Here is a 19,169-nt window from a genome sequence, read left to right on the forward strand (position 1 = left end):
GTTCTCCACACCATGAAGGAATTCTCAGTCGTTACCTCTACGGGAGACATTTTGATTGTTCTGTGATACATACCATGATAAGCATCTATAAACAGCGGTAGAACATCCACATATCAATAGGTGTTGTAGTCTGTGAAATAGCTCCACATCTTAGATTTTAAAGGTCGGTTAAAACGCTCTATAACAGCAGCTTTTCCCTGTTTGGGCATTACAAAATGATGAACAGCGTGCTGTTTTAATAATTTATTAAACAAATTGTTTAACAATGATTTTCCGGTGTCTGTTTGCTGTTTTTGAGGGGTTCACCTTTTCATGAAGATGGCTTTAAAGTCAATGGTGATGCAAGTACAACTTTTATCACTTAGCGCTTCTGCAAAGGTGTACCTGGACAATACATCTATTACCGTTAATATATATCGAGCTCCGTTAATATGCTTGGCTAGATCTTGAAGACTGATTATGTCCACCTGCCACTGATAATCTAGCTGCGCATTAACAATGGGCGGTCTCCTCTTAAAATGCCTCCTGGCTGGCTTGTGGAGTGAATAGGTCTTCACCTGCACTCTGTTGAATAACTCATTTTCAACTAAAGCCCTTCTAAACAGAGCTTCTGCGCTTCCGACCTCACTTGCATTGTAATAAAGCTATCTTAACACTTTCACTGACATGTTATCAGCCCCTGCACCCCATGAAATGAAAGATGATGGTTTTGTGTAAGGGCATTTTTAGTCAAAAATAAAGAATGTTAGCAACACATAAACAGGGCATACTTCATAGTGTCATGGTACATGTCTTTTAGTTGCTGTTGGACAGTTTGCTGACTTTTCACTATGTATACATAATATGACACATACAACATACTTTACAAGAGGCCTGGCAGATACTTTGCCACAGCGTCACAAGTTTTCATATTTTTACAGCTACAAACCCAATGGCTTTAAACAGGACTTCTGGTCACCCCTCCCATAACTTTGTATACTCAGGATACAGACAGCATTCAAAAGATCATACAATTCTCTGTCGTACAAATAATAATACAAATCATTTTCGGTCAGAAGCTCCAAGGCGATATGTAAGCTGTTCGTCAATAATAGTATTAACTCCCTCATACAGCATTTATATGCGCACCAGTATTCATTGCCGTCTGTGGCAACTGTGACTGTTAGTACTCCTGTGACGCCTATTGCTTCGGTCTCTCGCTCTCTAGCTGTTGCCCCCGCTGTGTTGTTACAGCAGGCTTCTAGGAGGAATGGTAGAGGGTGTGTCCAAAATTAGATGTCAACAAAAATAGCGAATCCACCGTAAAAGGACCAATCGTCAGCACAAGGGGTTGGCAATGGGGCTTACAACTAGTACACTGGAAAAACCTACCGATACATTATTATGGCCAGACAGAGCCGCCGCAGGGACCATAGAACGAGAAATAGAACTATTTGTTGCACCTGTATCCACAAAAAACTATTTAGTCGAACCATGCACGTCCGCACTAACATACGGACCACGCTGATCTACAGGTATCTGGACTGGTCCCTCACTCTGTCCCTGGCTGTCCTAGCTGTAAGACATTCCTGTCGCCTCACCCGTGTCATAGTCCTCATTGTAATACTGCCAACCCGAGTGTCATCCAAACAGTTCTGATCAGAACGACCCTGCGACGTCACAGCATTCTGAGCCCGGTCCTGTCCACCTGTTCCACGACCCCTTCCATGAGAACCTAGTTGTCTAGGGGCCGCCACCTTTTGCAAAAGTACTGGACACTCGCTACCCCAGTGTCACTCCTCTTTACAGTAGGTGCACTGATTCGCACCAAAAAGCATGGAGCTTGTGGATCTGCTAGTGCGTGGAAGCTGTTGTGTCGGGCCTTGGACGCCTGAATGCAAGCAGTCTGTTGAGCACTTAAAGGTTACGCTTTGCTTGGCTCCTATGCTTGGTACACCCCAACTATGCCAAGCTGTTCATACACGAGACGGCTGGTTGTGCGCTTTCTGTTTGAACACAAAAATTCCGGGATAAGCAACGGCTGTGTGCTTATTTCTCTGCTTGACCCTGTCGCGCGAGCCCTTCCAAGCTGTCTGAGAGCGATCGCGGCCGTGGCTGTCTCAATACGACAATCGCAGGACTCATACTCGATACTGACCTTACAGTTATGGTACCCCATGCTGTGGATACACTTTTGAATAAAACAAAGGCGCAGCACCTCACCAGTGGACGTCTGACCGGTTACGAGCTAACACTCTCTCAAAAGCACATTACAATCAAATGCGGTGCCACTCTGAATGCAGCCACGTCACTACCCCTCCCTTCTGAGGATGAGGAGATGGATGTACAGGATTGTATCTTCCAAACGGAAGAGGAGACGAAAGGACGGGTAGACCTGACTGATGCTCCCTTATCTGACCCCCAAGGGGAACTATACATTGATGGCTCTTGTTTCAAATTACCAGATCGCACCACCACTGCAGCATATGCAATCACTATGCTGCGCACGGTAGTTGAGAATTCACAAGTTCCCTATCAGTCCGCCCGAAAGCTAAGTTAGTTGCCCTAATTCACGCCTGCGAGTTGAGCGAGGCACTGGTTGTTAATATTTATACTGACAGCCAGTACGCCTTCAGGGTCGCCCATAATTTTTGGTGGCTGTGGGCAGAGAGAGGGTTCCTTACTTCCCATGGGACATGCATTAAGCATGGTCCTCTTATACATAGGCTTCTGTCCGCCCTGACACTGCCTAAGAAATTGGCCATAGTGAAGTGCAGCGCCCATAAGAAAGTTACTGATGATGTGGGAAAAGGGAACGCTTTTGCAGATCAGACAGCTAAGGAAACAGCCCAAACAAAGATGAAAAGAATGTTTGTAGCAGGTCCCGCCAGGTGGGTGCCCTTGTTCTCCATGTTTGAGGATACACTTGAGAATGTAAAGGAAATTCAGAGTAAGGCCACGATGGGGGAATCAGCAGTGTGGCAGGAAAACACAGCAAATTTAAACGACGAGGGATGTTGGATTGATAAGTCAGGGAAGCAGAGATGGATATTGCCAGATGCATATGTTATTCTAGTAGTGACAATGGCCCATGGCCCAGCTCATATCAGTGCCAAGGGTATTTACAAGTTGCTAGATCCCGTATGGCAAAATGACAGCATTCCCAAGATAGTTACACATTTCATAAAATACTGCATGGTGTGCATGATGCACAATCCTGGCGCGGGTATCCCCACATCACCCGGTAATTTCGCACCTCCCACTTTTCCTTTTGAGGTCCTCCAGATAAACTTCATTGAAATGGACAGGGTCAATAATTTGAATATGTGTTGGTGGTTGTTTGTGCATTCAGTAAATGGGTCGAGGCCTACCCCACTAAAGAAAATACAGCCATTGTGACCGCAAAGATACTCCTGAAGGAGTTCTTTCCTCGTTTCAGCTTGCCCCATCTGATCTGAGGTGATAACGGAAGTCATTTTAATGCCAAGGTTATCCAGCTAGTTTGTGAAGGACTACACATTAGACAGAAGTTTCATGCTGCAAATCACCCCCAGTCAGCAGGTTTGGTTGAGAAGTACAATGGTACTCTCAAATTGAAATTGGCAAAGATTCAGGAGACAACAGGGTTGCAGTGGCCAGATGCTTTATCATTAGCTCTTTTGTCCACAATAACAACAGCACATTCTAGGACAGGGTTGTCACCTTACTAGGTCGTGTTCAAACACCCGGCGAACGTCTGGGGCGTCCCGCAGCCTCGTAAATTTTCTGATATTGAGTATCCTTTACTGATTGATGACCTGTACCAGTTGACTAAAGATCTGCGTTCTATTCACCAACAGATACACAAGACTCTACTGCCTGTACCTGAGGGGCCCGGACATGATATTCGGCCTGGCGACTTTTTCCTGGAGAAGAATTTCCAGTGGAAAGTGTTTGGAGCCTCGCCGGAGGGGACCTGTCCAGGTCCTCCTGGCTACTCGCACAGCCGTAAAAGTCACCGGCCAAAAGCATTTGATCCACTCCTCTCACTGCTGCAAGGTACCCCTGCCTTTACCCTATGATCAATGGGTGAAGGATGGTATTGGGGACTCGAGTGTGAGAGAGTTCCACGATTCATTCCTTTTTCTAATGCCAAGCTCACGTGGACCCAAACGGATGCCGAAAATAATGAAGTGCTAAATGTGGCAGTCCCTCTGGAGATCAGAGCCATTAAGGAGCCCCTTTTCACTCACCCCTCTGTGCCTGAGCCCCTTTCCACTGACCCCTCTCTGCCTGAGTCCCTTTTCACCGACCCTTCTGTGCCTGGAATCACTAGGTACAATTTGCGCCCCCAACGGAGCAGTGCACCAAAGGAGAAGTTAGATTAGTCAGGGATGGACTGTGCAAGTTAGCGCGTACTCTGCTGTAGTACCAACGGTGTTAGTTTAGGGCGAGGTGAGATTGGTGCAGTGTTCTGATAGTGAACAGGATAAATTGAATGTGCCCTCCTAGAGGGGGGTGCTTTATCCTGCTCGGCGTGGGATTCTTCAAGAGCTAGGTCTGAGCGGCTCCACCGCCGGTGCTCAAGAGCGCCAATGTTGATGAACAATAGGAGCCTGTACTATTGACGCTCAGACGGAGACTGGGAACAATTGCCTTTGTTATTAACTTTGCTACGGCCCCCCTTTTCTTTTTTCTTTATAATGTATCAGTTTGGTCTGCCTATTACTGAGGAAGAACAGCCATTTGCACCTCCGCGTCCAGTGCGGGGTTGGTCGACAAAAAGTAAAATAGTTTTTGGAACAATAGTTGCGATTGCACCAATAATTGTATTGGGAATATCCTGGATCCTGGATAAGAAGTGTCCTGTACATTCTTTGTTTGATTCAACACCCCCTTCCCCTGAACATGTTTTCGTTACTTTGGCCCCACACAAGGCAACGCATAGGTTGTCCTACACCGAGAATGTTTTTATACAAATGTTACACCAAGCTCATAATGTGTTCCACTCCACTAATTGGTGGGTTTGTGGCTTGCTTCCCTCAGTGACTCATAAAGTTGATAATTTGTTGTCCATGCCACTGTCATACATCAACAGTTGTGAGGATTGGTTTGAATTGCTCAGTATGGTACCTCATCATCCTCAGTTCTCTACTCTGGATAGGACACATGCTGATTCTCGCACTATGGTACAAAACGTACATTTCCATCGCATGATTCCTTCTGTAGGACAGGCAGGACAACAGATGCTCGGTCAATTGTTTTTACAGTCCTGTATGAACGCATACAAAAGTGTAAAGAATGAGACATGGCTTTAAATGGAAATGGCTGGTTTCCAGGGGTTTAACACGTCTGAGTATTTCCAATCTTTCCAGGCTCGTAATGTCACGGAGGACCAGCCAATACCAGTGTCAGTGGTCAACAAAACAGCTAGTTTCTGTGTACAGGGGACAGGGAAGGTAAAGGTGGGGAGAGCAGATGCAGTTCCACATATGAATTGAGAACGACCGATAGTCCGCCCTTAGTACCGCCCTCTAATGTTTATTTTGTCTGTGGATCCCACGCTTATGTATGGCTTCCAAAAGGATGGCTAGGTAGATTTTATCTCTCTTTCCTCCTTCCCCTTGTATATGTTGCTCCACCCAATTATCACAAAGATCAGCATTTGCCTCGTAGGAGTACGCACCTGGCCCGGGTAAAAAGGGTCATTGACCCAAAAAATGTAGATCAGACAGATACAGCCACACAGCAATTTGAGGATGCTACAAAAGGCCTTTTCCCTTTTTGGGGCCCCATAGTCAATAGTCTCCAAATTCGTCAGCTCACCAGAGAGGTTGAGGCAGTAATCATTATAACGGCTGGGATGACGACAATCATTACAGCTGAGCTCCAGGCTATGAGATTAGTCACTTTGCAAATAGATTGGTGTTAGACGTCATCCTCGCAGTTATGGAAGGGGCCTGTCGCCTCATTGGTAGTAGCTGTTGTGTGTACATACCTGATTACGCTCTCAATGTTTATTCCACCATGCAGAAATTGCATAGGTTATCAGCTGAGATACACCAAGAGACAGGCACCTGGACACTATTGGGGTGGTTCTGGAATAAATTGGTGATGTGGGGTTGGAAGATCCTCGTCTTTCTAGTTGCAATTGCTGGTATTAGTCTTACATGTTGCCTCTGTATACATTGGGCCCGATTCACAGAACTAACTTAAGACAAAATCCTAATCTTACTACCATTTTGGTATTCACAGAAGGCACTTACGCATTTTGGTATTAACAGAAGTTAGGAGTCCTAACTTTAGGACTCCTAAATGCCTTATGTGAATACCGAAAGTCTTAAAGTTAGGATTGTTCTCAGTTTAGGAGTAGTAAAGTTAGGAGTCCTAACTTTACTACTCCTAAACTGAGAAAAATCCCAACTTTAAGACTTTCGGTATTCACAGAAGGCATTTAGGAGTCCTACAGTTAGGAGTCCTATCTTTACTACTCCTAAACTGAGAAAATCCTAACTTTAAGACTTTCGGTATTCACAGAAGGCATTTAGGAGTCCTAAAGTTAGGACTCCTATCTTCTGTGAATACCGAAAGGAGAAGTTACAATGTTATTGTTGAATAAATCTTGAATCCATAGGACCACACTCCTGGAACTCTGTTTTGATGCAATATTATCATCCATGCTTTCACTTGATGGTTACTATCTTGTTTGTATATCTGTCATCTTGGACCTTACAATAGCAACTTCCTGCACCCTAGGAGCTGCCACATCCTACATCATCTCCGAATTGCTGTTGTTTGCTTTATTGTATTGTTCCACATGACCAATTGTGAAACGCTCTGATACTCTCACGGGTCACATTCGCACTTTATAAAACCTTTCATAAATAAATAAATGAGGTGGGAGATTTGCCAAAGAGGCAAACCAGTACACTCTCAGATCACATGCAGAAAGCGCAGCTGAAGCATATGGGCAAGCAAATCTTCTGTAATGAACCCATGTGATCTTATATTATGGTCTTTTATTATGGTCATACAGTGTTCTATAATGAACCCATGTGGTCTTGATCCCGAAAGTAGCTTAGTCAGACTGGATCTGATTGTGTTAAAAAATAGATGAGCAAAAGGGATTGCAAGAAATTTATAGAAACAACTTGTAAGTGTGTTTATTTTGATATGAGACTTTCCCAAATACAATGGTAGGAAATACATTGTAGGGATTCATTCTCTTCTCTAGTTTCTTAAGGGCCCTCAATATGTTATCATCATAATAGACTTTAATGAAATTCCTCTCATGAACTCCCAGATACCGGATTCTACCAGGACACTGTGTAAAGCCGGTATTGTATAAGTGGTAAGGGGAAATAATTTAGAATTCCAGTAGTTCACCTGAATACCTGAAAGGTGGACTTGCTCAATGTTGGATTCAATCAAGGAAATAATTAAGTCTGGATTGCAGACATACAACAACAGTCACCAAGCAGTGACACAAACGTACTGCCGCTGGCAAGCTGAAGGCCATATTGATATGCTGGTGCCTGAGAGCTGGTTCCAATGATTCTATTCCCAATTCAAACAGGAGGGGAGGGCCTAGACTTCGCTTCAGAGAGAACCTACTCTTGACTACACTGTTAGTAAGCACCATGCTATGATGGAGGGGGATAAACCACAGATCATTTGAATTATGTATTCTCCAAACCTCCCTCAGTGCCCCCACAGGAAAAGCCATTCTTGAGAATCTTGTGCCTTCTTTATGTCTAGAGAGACAGTCACAGAACTGTCTTCAGGATTTAAATGTGCCCTCGCATTAAAAGAATCTGGGAAGATCTAGGTCGGGTGATCATTCCAGAACAAACCAAAATGTGTCATTTTGCATTAGAGATAGAATATTAGGAATAGCCACATTCCATTAATTTTAGCAAGTTTGTTTTTAATCCACATTTGACACGGAAAGATATTGGTAGGATCCATGGTGCCCAAGATCTTTGTCTGGTTTAAGCAACAGACTTTGAAAGTGGTGGGTCATTAATTCGTACCACAGATGAGACTGAGTGACATAAGCAAGTCTGGCTTCATTACGGCTGAGTGTGGGGGCCTTCCCCTGAGAAAAGTTTTAAAGATATAGCATCAGATAGTACATTTTACAGCATAATTTTCACTTTTAGTGGCTAGAATATCCGAGTTTTCTGAAGGGGGAATAATTAACTACCTCAGTATTTTGCAGTGCCAGGCAAGCCTTATACTCTGGGATTTAATCGGCTCACCATCCCCAAGTAATCTTTAAGAAAATGGAAACAAAACAGTGGATTTTTCTGCACAGTTTCTGCAAGAAATGGCTGAAGAGATGTATGTGTTATGGCAGATAAAAAATCTTGTTATGAAATGCCTTATTGGAACAACTACTAGGAGGTCACCTAGAGATGGTGTGCATTCTCTTAGGTGGGTGGGTATCTCTAAAGAAACCTAAGTGGCACTTGACAATTGCTACTCCGATATACACGTTTTCTAAGCGTATGAACGTGGGTAGGATCCTGGTCTATGGAAATTTAACATACTGTAACAACAGTTCTCAAATTAGGGTATCCTCAGCATGTATGTGCTTAGGTGTGTATTGGTATTTATATAGAGAAATGCTAGGTTGGAGGCAACTGACCGATGTTCTTTTTTGTTGTGGTAGTTTTATAGAACACAAACTTGACCCAATGGTATACGATTGCTTTACATGAGCACCAGTTGCATTACAGATTGACACATTCATTTTTTAGGCATGTGGAGATTAAGGAATTTGCCCAGAATCACAAGATGCTTGAGCCTCCCGCCACGACTCGAACCTGGTATGCTGATATACAATCCAACAAATCTCTCCGTTGTCAGAGGGTTGGATAGCATATAATCAATCAGGGGGTTTGTAGAGCAGGTTCACTGCGTACCATCGACGAGCCAGGTATTCATGTCCTTTAGGAACTTGGGGAGCGATGTAGTCTGTCGGAGGAGGAAAGGGAGGGAGTTCCATGGTTGGCCGTGAGGAGGGAGAAGGTGCGCCCCCCTGTTCTGCTTTTCTTGATCCGAGGTACAGTTGCGAGGGAGAGTTGGGCCGAGAGGAGAGATTGCTGTGGTGCGTGGAACACGAGGCGGTGGTTCAGGTTGGTGTGTCCAGCGTTGTGTAGGACCTTGTGTGCATGGGTGAGAAGCTTGAAGGTGAGTCTCTTCTCGATGGTCCGTATGTGTTGGCTGATGTGGCAGTGGCGTGGTACGTTGAGGACTAGTCAGGCGGCGGCATTCTGGACGTTCTGGTGTTTACATGCTTCCAGAATTCATATTGATGACTTTGGGGTCCGTGAGCATTTCAGGACTCTTCCATTCTATCCTCAATTCGACTAAGAATAAAAATGTTAAGAGCTCCGTTCAAGCCTGATAACTCCCAGATGTAATTGGGAAATAACATAAAGATGTTCTGTGATCCTCTCCGGCGCATGAAGTGTTCTGTGAATCTGGAGAGGATAAACTTGCTATGACTGGCGAGTAGTCTTTCAAAATCTTAGAAACTGGCCTAAGGAAGTGTCATGCCTCTTAAAAAGGCACTCCTTTTATCTCCCAGTTGTCCTTCTGCTTTTCTGACATATCTTTATTTACCCATTCCTTTCTTCCTTCTTCTTGATTTATCCCTTTACCCATCTTCTCATTGCTTTCCTTTTTCTCTCTCAGCCTATCTGAGGTCCACTTGTAGAACCAAGTCATAGTCATTCCCCATCCAGTGTCTTGCTTTTCTAATTCTGTTGCTTCATTTTTCCACCATATAAACAGGGTCTTGTTCTCCCCCCTCTAATTATGAAACTGTAATGTCTTCTTAACTGTTCATACCCTACCCCTTCCACCAGACTGTCCTTAAGATTAGTTATGGTCTAGAATTTGTTACTGCCCATCTTAATTTAGTGAACAGAACACCATAATGTTATAGAGGATGCCCGAAGCTGGTAGGTTACAAGTGCTAGACTTTGAAGATTATTCTTTAGCACCACAGGTAGAGTATGTGGTGAGCTGAAGAGATGTTACCCCAGTTCAGTGTGAGATATAGCTGATAAAAGTTGATGATTCCATTGGAGAGGCAACTATTAAAGGCAGGGGGTGGAACGAACACACAGAAATGCTCGGCGCATATACTACATCCATCCTGACTCTGAAAGAGGCTTTATCATAAAGAAGTGTTATAACTATGGCCTATACAAGTTCTGGTTACTATGGTACATATAATAGAAATTGAACATGGGGGAGAAGTAAGGCTGTTTCTGATAGATACTTCTTACTGCAGATTCCTTACCTGAAGACTATCTCCAGGTGCCAGACTGTACCTGGAAGATTTTAAACAGCAATGCTCCGGAACACATGTAGGAGGTACCGCGAGGCTTTATGTTGACTTTGTTCTGCCACAGAAGTGACAATCGAGATGCATATAAGCGCCACCCCTGCGCGCCCACATAGGTTTGTTTCTTACTGCACCTTTGTACGCAGATCTTACTTTTTCGTAGTCATTTGACCGTTTTTTCCCTACAAAAATGAGTTTTTCCAGTGTGCAAGGGAACTATGTCCCCTCCTAAAACTATTAGGTGTTAGGCTTGTCGCAAGCAACTGTCTGTGACAGATTCCCTCAGGGTTCCTGTGATGTTTTGGTTTGGCGCATGACTCCAAGTCGTGCAAGGACTGTGCCCCTGCGAATCCAAAGGCGCCCCTCTATTAATGCAGAGCAAAAATGTTAGCTGCCAAACATCGAAAGAAGTCTCAGAAGTTACACTCCCACTCAAATGTGAGGGTGTGAATCGAGTCTCACTCTTGAGGTCATTTGAATGACAGGTCCTCATCGTGTTCCAAGTCTTCCGGTAAGTTAAGTTCAGGTGGAAGTACAAGAAGGCCAAGTGGGATTCTTCTCAGTCGCACCACTCTCAGCCTGAGAAGTTGCTAGGACATCAGTGTGCCTCACAATCTCACTCCTGGTTCCTCGCTGAAGAGTTAATTCTGCAACTGATCCCAGTGCACCCTGAGTTTCAGGGTCAATCCCCAATGATGCAGCAGATTGAGGCCTTCAGATGCCCCATTGCGCATTTGTGGCACTCTTTGTCTCCCTCTGGTTTGCCTTTAGGCCCCAAGGATTCACTGAGGCCTCCAGTCGGCTACTGCTGTCGGTCTGCCCTAGGTGACATCTGTGCCTCCTGAACCCACCTCGGCTTCCACTCCGATATCAGAGCCGGCTTCTAAACCAGCATTGAAATCTACGCCGATCTCTTTGGCATTGACCCTGGAGGACTTCTATAGTCCTATTTTACTTTGGGGCAATGTTTTGGTCATGACCGAGGTTGCATCCCGAAGACGTACAGAAACACCCAGCCCCCGTCCAACCCAATTCAGACAAAACCATTCCTTTGCTTTGGGGCTGCACCCCAGCCCTCTAACACGTTTTCAGTTTGTACTCAGATCAGAGCAACCACCTTTTGAGGTGACATTGGAAACAATGGGGAATATTTTCCCCAACACTATGATGACGACAATTTATGCCTAGATTTAAAGGGGGCCTCTGAGTTTGACACTTCACCGGGCCCTAGGCTGTGTCCTCCCTCTGGACCATCAACAGAAGATAGTACCTCCTTTGCCATAGTAATAAGACGACCAGTGGAGGTATTAGATTCACAACTGTCAAAACTAACGTATTAACAGAGATTAAGCAACCTGGACAAAGTTCATTCACACCCTTGTTTCCATGTAATAAAGTCTAGACTGACTCTTATGGGCATCTGATCTAAATCTTGTCCTGTCCACCAGTGAACAGGCTCGTCACCAGGCACCACAGGCTAACACCAGGTGACCCTGGATTATTGAAGCAGCACCTTACACTGGAAAGTTTGGTGGTTCAGGCTTCCACCACTAATTGGAGCATTCGAGAAGAAGATTTTTTCTTTAGCTAGCCTGGCCTTCTGTTCAATAAATGGCAACTTCTGTTGGGGAGATATACCCATGCTTTATGGGACATAGTTGGCGACATTGCAAGCAGTCCTCAAAGAATTTTGAGCAACCTGCTTTAAACTATGGGGATGGACACTACCGACTGCTTGGGCAGAGCAGTTGGCACTAGCACGGTGCTTTGGTGGCAAGCTTGGATGAAGTCCACGGTCCTCTCAGGTGACTCGCAAGTCTCTTTAATGGACATGACATTCAATGGATCTCGCTTGTTTGGCAAGAAAGTCAATCCAGCGTTGGAACGCTTTAAAGAAGGAAACTCCTGAAGACTGAACTTTTTTACAGCTAATGCCATTTCCTAACTCTCTTACATCCGCTTGCAGCGCTGAGATACCCCTTTAGCGGTGAGTCCTGCGCTTTATAAGTTCTTTCATTCATTCATTCATTCATTCAAAGAAGGCCAGAGTACAGTGTTTTCCTTGGGCCTTTCCTATCCCGCAAGGTAGTACCCTCAACAGTTTTGACTCTTTTGGGGCTACTCCTGAGGGTAGGCGTACCTGCACTGTCAAGGCCCACTACATCTGCATCCGGCACCCTAGTCTTTTTAGGGTCAGGGGCGGGTGATTAATTTGACAATGCCCAGGTTATCATGGGCAGCACATTTTTCCAGACCCCTGCCTCTGTAGAATCATCCTCAAAGCTGCTTTAATCTGCCCTTAGTGACACATAACCCCCCTGTGGGAGGCAGAATCAGATATTGCCTCCAAGTGTCTCAAAAGATAACATTTGAGAGGTGGGTCCTTCAAACCGTTCAACAAGTCTATGCTCTGCCATTCCTTTTAGATCTGCCATACTTTCCACCCACATCAGAACATCTTTCAGAGGAGCACCTGCCCATCTTGCTCCAAGAAGAGCAGGCTCTTTTGGTCAAAGGTGCCTTGGAGAGGGTCCCAGACATAGGAACTGGCTGTTACTCCCGTTATTTCCTCATGCCTAAAAAAGGGCAAAAGCCTTCATCCCACCTTAGATCTCTGCCTCCTGAATGCCTTCTTGTGGAGGGATAAAATAAAATGATGACGCTGGCCCAGGTTCTGTCTGCCCTGGATCCCGGTGACTGGATAGTGGCTTCGGACCTGCAGGACACCTACTTCCATGTACCTGTCATGCAATAACACTTCAGCCCCACCAGTGTTCCTCAGGTGTACAAGAAAGTGATGGTGGTAGTCATAGCAAACTTTTAGTGGTTGGGGTTTTCAGTTTTACGCTACCTCAACAAATGGCTGCTGAAGGCGGGATCGCCACATTTGATTGTGGACCATTTCCACACAATGGCGAACCTCCAGACATTGTTATGGTTTACTGTCAAGTCGCCAAAGCCTCGCCTGACTCCTTTGAAGAGGCTGTCTTTCATTGGAGCAGTCCTGGATAAGATGCAGTTTCAGGCATTCTGTCCACCGCGAGTCCAGGACATTTGGCCAGTGATCTTTATTTTTCAGACTTGATGTTTCAGCTCTGCTGCTTTGGGCATCATGGCATCTTGTATCGTGCTCAGAAACAATACCAGGTTAGAAATGCAGGCTCTGCAGTGGAACCTGAAGACTGTGGGCCAAGCACAAGTGAAATCTGTCAGATTCCATTCCATGTTTTGAAGGAAACTGCAAAATAACCTGCAGTAGTTGCTCAGCCACAATTGGACCAGCAGCAGTCCTCTCACCCTACCCCACCCACAGCTGATGGTGGTGACGAATGTATTGCTGCTGGAATGGCGATTTCATCTGTGAGAGGTAGAGACCAGTCTCCACATCAACAAGATGGAGCTGTGGGTCATTTGCCTGGCACTGAAAGCCTTTCCACCATCTGTCAAAGGGAGGTTCAGGTTCTAATGAATAACATCACTGCCATGCGGTACTTCAACAACCAGGAGGAGATGGGATCCTGGGTAATGTGCCAGGAGTCACCTCGTCTCTGGAGGTGGCTTGAGCATTAGGATATTTCCCTGGTCTTGTACCACCTAGCAGGATCTTAGAACACCAGGGTGGGGGAACTCAGCTGGCGGCACCTGGTGTTAGATCTCAGGGTGGCACAGGACATCTTCCAACAATGAGAAAAACCCTGGCTAGATCTGTTTGTTACCGCTGAGAAAGTACAGCTTCCAAACATTTATGCACTGGAATTTCCAGGAAGGCTTTCTCTCTCTGAGAAACATTCCAGATAGTGTGGAGCTTCTCCCCAATACTGCCTCTACTACACTGAGTTCTGAAGAAGATCAGGAACAACAGGGCCTAAGTCCTCATAGTTATTGGACTAGTAGAGTGTGGTACTTGGAGCTTCTGAGCATGAGTATCTCCTGTCACAGCAGCAGGGCAGGGTCTTGCACCTGACCCTGCACAATCTGCACCTCCTTGCATGGAGATTGAACAACGGAAGTTGACTGGGTTCGATCTTCCTCCCAAAGTTGTGGATATTAACCTGCCTGTGAGGAGTCCTCCTCCAAAGTTTTTCTGTGCAGAGCAGAGGGCAGGTTTGTATCCTGGTGTGGTACCTGCTGTATTGACCTGTTGCCGGCCAAACTGTTGGATGTCATATTGTTTCTATTATCTCTGGTCCAGCAAGAACTTGCAGTGAGCACTTTTAACTGTTGTCTGTCGGCCATTTGGGTTCTTTTATGTTTGCCAGACGGACTGTACTTGTTCAAATCACCCATTGTGGTGAGATTTCCTTTGTGATGCCACAGTGCAATCTTAATTTAGTTCTCACTTTCCTCATGTGCATGCTATTTGAACCAAAGCACATCTGTTTGCTAAGTCAGGCAACACTGAAGACTGTTCTTGGTCACGGTAACTTCAGCTTGCTGCATGAGTGAACTTCAAGCTCGCTGTGCATCCGCTGTAAACCATCTTCTTTGCAGATAACGTGGTGTTGAGGACTAGGTGGCCTTTTTACCAAAAGTAATGGCTCTTTTTGTAATCCATCACTCTCCCACAATCCCTGCTCCACCTCATCTCTTGTTAGAGGAGAGAATTCTTGGTCTGGATCCTAAAAGAGCTTTAAGCTTCCACATCAACCAAACTAAAAACCATAGGATGGATGATCAGTTCTTTGATGGGTTCTCTAGAGTATAGAAAAGCAAGGCAGTGTCGAAACAAGCTCTGTCGAAGTGGATAGTCCTCTGAATTAAGATCTGCTATGCCTTGGCTAAGAAGCAGCCCCTAGAATGATTTGAGGGCCTCTTTCACCTGGGCCAAGGCTACTACCATGATGCTGGAATTTGTAGTGCCTGACCTTGACATCTGTCAGGCTGAAACGAGGGCATCAGTACTCACTTTCACAAAGCACTAACACCTTACCAGTCAGGTCCAATGGGATGGGCAGTTCACACGATCGGTCCTGCAGGAATTTTTGATCTGAGCTATTCCACACACCCTCCATATTCGGAGTTACTACTTTGGTATCTACTCTGAAGGTGAGGAATCTGCAGTTGGAAGTATCCATCAGAAGAACAAATGACTCACCTTTTGTGACGCTGTTTCTGATGGATACTCTGGCAATGCGCAGATTTCTCATGCCTCCCCCTTTGCCCCCCATTCTGTGTAATGGTCTTTTTCCCAATCTAAACATGTCTCAATTTAGGAATTTCCACGGTTGTAGGTCTCCATATCGAATGTTGCTGACTGAGTCAAGAAAGAAACTGATGTAGATGCACAGGGGTGGCGTTTATATGCAGCGCCAAAGTCACTCCTGGGGTGGAACAAAGTCAACACGGAGTCACATGGCGTCACCTATCGATGTGCGGCATTTTGTTTTGAAAGCTTTCAGATCCAGTCTGGTGCCTGGGGATATTCTGAAGGTGAGGAATCTGCGACTAGAAAGAGTGTCACCAGATAGAGTATCACCAAAGGTAAGTAACTTGTTCTTTAGTTTTAAAGATCATCTGGGTGGGCAGCTACATAGACATTCATCCAACAGAACGAAAACAGCAAACCAGATATGAATGGGATTCTGGCTAAAATGGTACAATTGTAGGGAAATCAGATGGAATCTCAGGTCTCTTTGATGTACTGAATGAGATAAACTATTTAATAGATTCATATCTTATGTAAGCAATCACTTTCCAAGTAATAGTTGAGGGCCGAACATGGTGATTCATTTTAGTGGTTGCATGACTCTCATGAACAACAACCTAGCTAGACTTATGGTGCATGAATTTGCAAGGGAGCAACAGACACAGGGAGGGGGCGGAGCTGAACAGTGAAGACTTGCAACCACTTTTAAAGCTAAATCTATGTTAAAGGATAGAGTAAATATGTATGTGGATGGGAAAGTATAACTAAGATTGCTGAACTATCACTGGGACAAGATGTACTAAACACACTGATGGATGACAGTCTTGTAAAAAGTGATGCACCATTTTAGAAATTGATGATCTGAATTTGTATTTTCTGTTCATCGATAATAACCTCACAGTTTCAGAGAAATATTATTAAATGTCATTATTTTGCTGCATGTATTTAATGCATGTTTCTGTTTATTTTCCCTCCTTTGTCTCCAAAGGTGCATGATTCTTTCTACAAGTACCTCAAGCCCCTACGGGGCAAGCTATGAGAAGACAAGGCACCTGATGGACAGTCACATGCAGCTGGAGCCAATGTTCAGCCTAGGATACTCATGTTTGGAATTTTATTTTGTACTACTTTTAGTGTCAATTACCTCTAATCAGTTTCCCATATTGCTTACATTTACACAATCATTCATTTCGAATGATCAGTTGCTATGAACATTTTTGAAGTGACTCTGGGTCCATGTGAAGTCGGGATCTCATTACAATACAGGCAGTGTCCGTGATAAGAAAGTGTCGTAGAGTGCACTGAATAGTAAACCAAGCAACCAAGTTGAGACTGTGATCACAAGTCAGTAGTTGGAGCTCACTCTTGCTGAGGTTCAATGGATCTGGTGTCCAAAACCGAAGCAGAGGTTCCAGTCCTCTGTAGGTAGTTTATTGTGCTTTGTGCAGTAACCTCAATTAAAACACGCTATGGCGTGGCTCAGTGGGGGCTCCCAGGTTCACGGTGCTGTCTGGGTGAGTACCATCTCTGTTGTGATGGAATACTTAGTTGTTGGGGTCTTACTTTTCTTCCTTCTGGTGAAAGCTCTGCCCCAACCTGGAAGCAGCCGAGTGAGACCCTGTACCTTGGTCTGTGAGACACCTCGTCCTACAGCTGAAGGCTGCAAACACTGTGTATTGGTATGGACCTGGAGACTGCTCGGAGAGGCAGATTGCCACAATAACTATTCATAGTACTTTAGCCAAAATGAGTTAACAAAAGTTGTGAAAGTACAAATCATCCTGTTGCCTGAAACTGCTTACTGCAGTCTAGCAGCTGTAGCTGGATAAAGCATCACAATATGTGGAATGCACTCCTGGGAGCCCCAGAGGTTTCACTCCAAACAACACGGAAGAGAGAGCACCTAGAGGTTTCGCGTATTGCGCATGGAGCATGCAGGACCAAGTCCATACTTCAGACGAGAATTGAGAAATGTTCTCTATTGAAGTCTCTACAACGGGCTCCCTGGTAACTTTTTTTTTTTTAATTCTTTTATTAAACAATACCAATGGATTGGTCAATGCATACAGTAAATCAGCAGTTACAGGTGTATCACATTTACGCAACATAGGTCATTATATATAGTAATACAGTGTGAAAGAACACTCAGGATAACAGTAGTGTAGATCAAGAAGTCAGTGGTTCGTCAGTGGGGGGAACATACGGGGGGCTCCCTGGTTACTTCATTCATTGTCGGCCATCTAACCGTTGTTATAAATACTATACAGCACCTAGGTACTTCCTTCGGTATTGTGATCAAAACAAAATACACTTGTAGCATTTCGTGCCGCCTTGCTAGAACTTCTAGTTTTGTATTGCCGCCTTTAAGCTGATCTGTTTTCAGTGTGCTGATTGGGGAAGACACTTCTTTACTTAAACTTTTGCTCTGTGGGTTTACAAAATGGATTTTTAACCTGCCTCCATCACTTCTCTGGAGAAATATGATTGCACAATTTTAATCCTCATGAAAAATATCTCAAAATATAGAAATATTGACTGACTTAAAAAAGAATAGTTTATTTTCATGTTGCACTGTTCAAAGGTAATTTATAGAAAGTGTACGTCTAATTTAATCTCTAACAGCAATAGTACATTTAGGAAGGCTACTTTCAAATGTATTACTTCAATAACAATTGACTATTAAGAATGTGTAAAACATAGGTTGGACTAATGAACTACATGTAATGTTTTTCATTTCAGGGAGCAAATGGCGGGTGTAGGCAGAGGTGCAATTATTGTAGTCAGTGCTTTCCTGTCATTAAACTGGAATGCTGCATTTGCTAATGTCAGTGCGTCTCCTCCGTCTGCCTCACTCATGTCTGCCAGGTATAATTTTAACTAAAATGAGCTGCTGATGACCTATACGTCGGTATTACAAAATATGTTTGAATGCTTCCATGTAGGAAGGTGCCCTATTGAGGGTATCACACGGAATAAAGCTAACACCTAACGGTTCTCCCTATAGACCAAGAATTACTCATCACCTATGGGTGGTATTGGTCTAAATCCCCTCTGCTGCCTTCAACCAGGAGATGCTGAAAAAGTTCTAACCTTGTGTTAAACCTGCTTTGCTAATAGGACATATTTGGGTTTCAGACATGTCTGAACTGAAGCAATTCTTCAACTGAGGAAATGTTTTTAAATGCGCATGATGGGTTGAAGGAAGTCCTGGCATAAGCCATCACATGTTGGGGTGTGTATTTCGGTTTGATTTGTGCTGCCCTACCCAGCAGACTTTGAGGACCGCGCATCAAGACACTAACACAAGGCCAACATTGATAAGACTGCACAGCACTTCCACAGCCACAGCATTGGACCCAAAGGGATTCAGCAGATATGAACAGAATTCAGCTTAGAGTGCGAAGACACTGGTGAGATTGTAGGGACAGATTTGTTACTTGACCACCAGCACACAGAAGAATAAATCATATTAAGAAACTCTGTTAATTGCTTGTGAACATACTGGTGCACAGAGGTTTATTGTGTTACAAGAGCTTAGGGTATAGTCTATACCAATGAAAAACCTTAAGGTTCTGTTAAGGTTGTGTTGTTAGCTGTTGGAGGACGTCACTACCGCAAAACGAAAGTTCTCAAAGCACAGCATCTATGGCACAGAAATGAAGAAACAATTTTAAGGTAGCTTAGTGACTTTAAATCTACCCAGCA

At 44.4% G+C, this 19,169-nt stretch overlaps 1 protein-coding gene across 1 annotated transcript in view; it reads left to right on the forward strand.

Moving 5' to 3' along the window:
* The window catches only part of LOC146810055 (peroxisomal acyl-coenzyme A oxidase 1-like), a 350,345-nt gene extending 332,066 nt beyond the window's left edge, over positions 1 to 18,279 (forward strand). Inside the window, exon 14 of the mRNA XM_085616950.1 lies at positions 16,453 to 18,279. Coding sequence (XP_085473076.1) covers positions 16,453 to 16,503 — 51 coding nt within the window. The 3' untranslated portion in view covers positions 16,504 to 18,279. The remainder of the gene's footprint in view (positions 1 to 16,452) is intronic.
* Positions 18,280 to 19,169: the final 890 nt, after the last annotated feature.

The sequence above is a fragment of the Triturus cristatus genome, chromosome 7 (genome assembly GCF_964204655.1).
Source record: "Triturus cristatus chromosome 7, aTriCri1.1, whole genome shotgun sequence".
Classification (NCBI taxonomy): domain Eukaryota; kingdom Metazoa; phylum Chordata; class Amphibia; order Caudata; family Salamandridae; genus Triturus; species Triturus cristatus.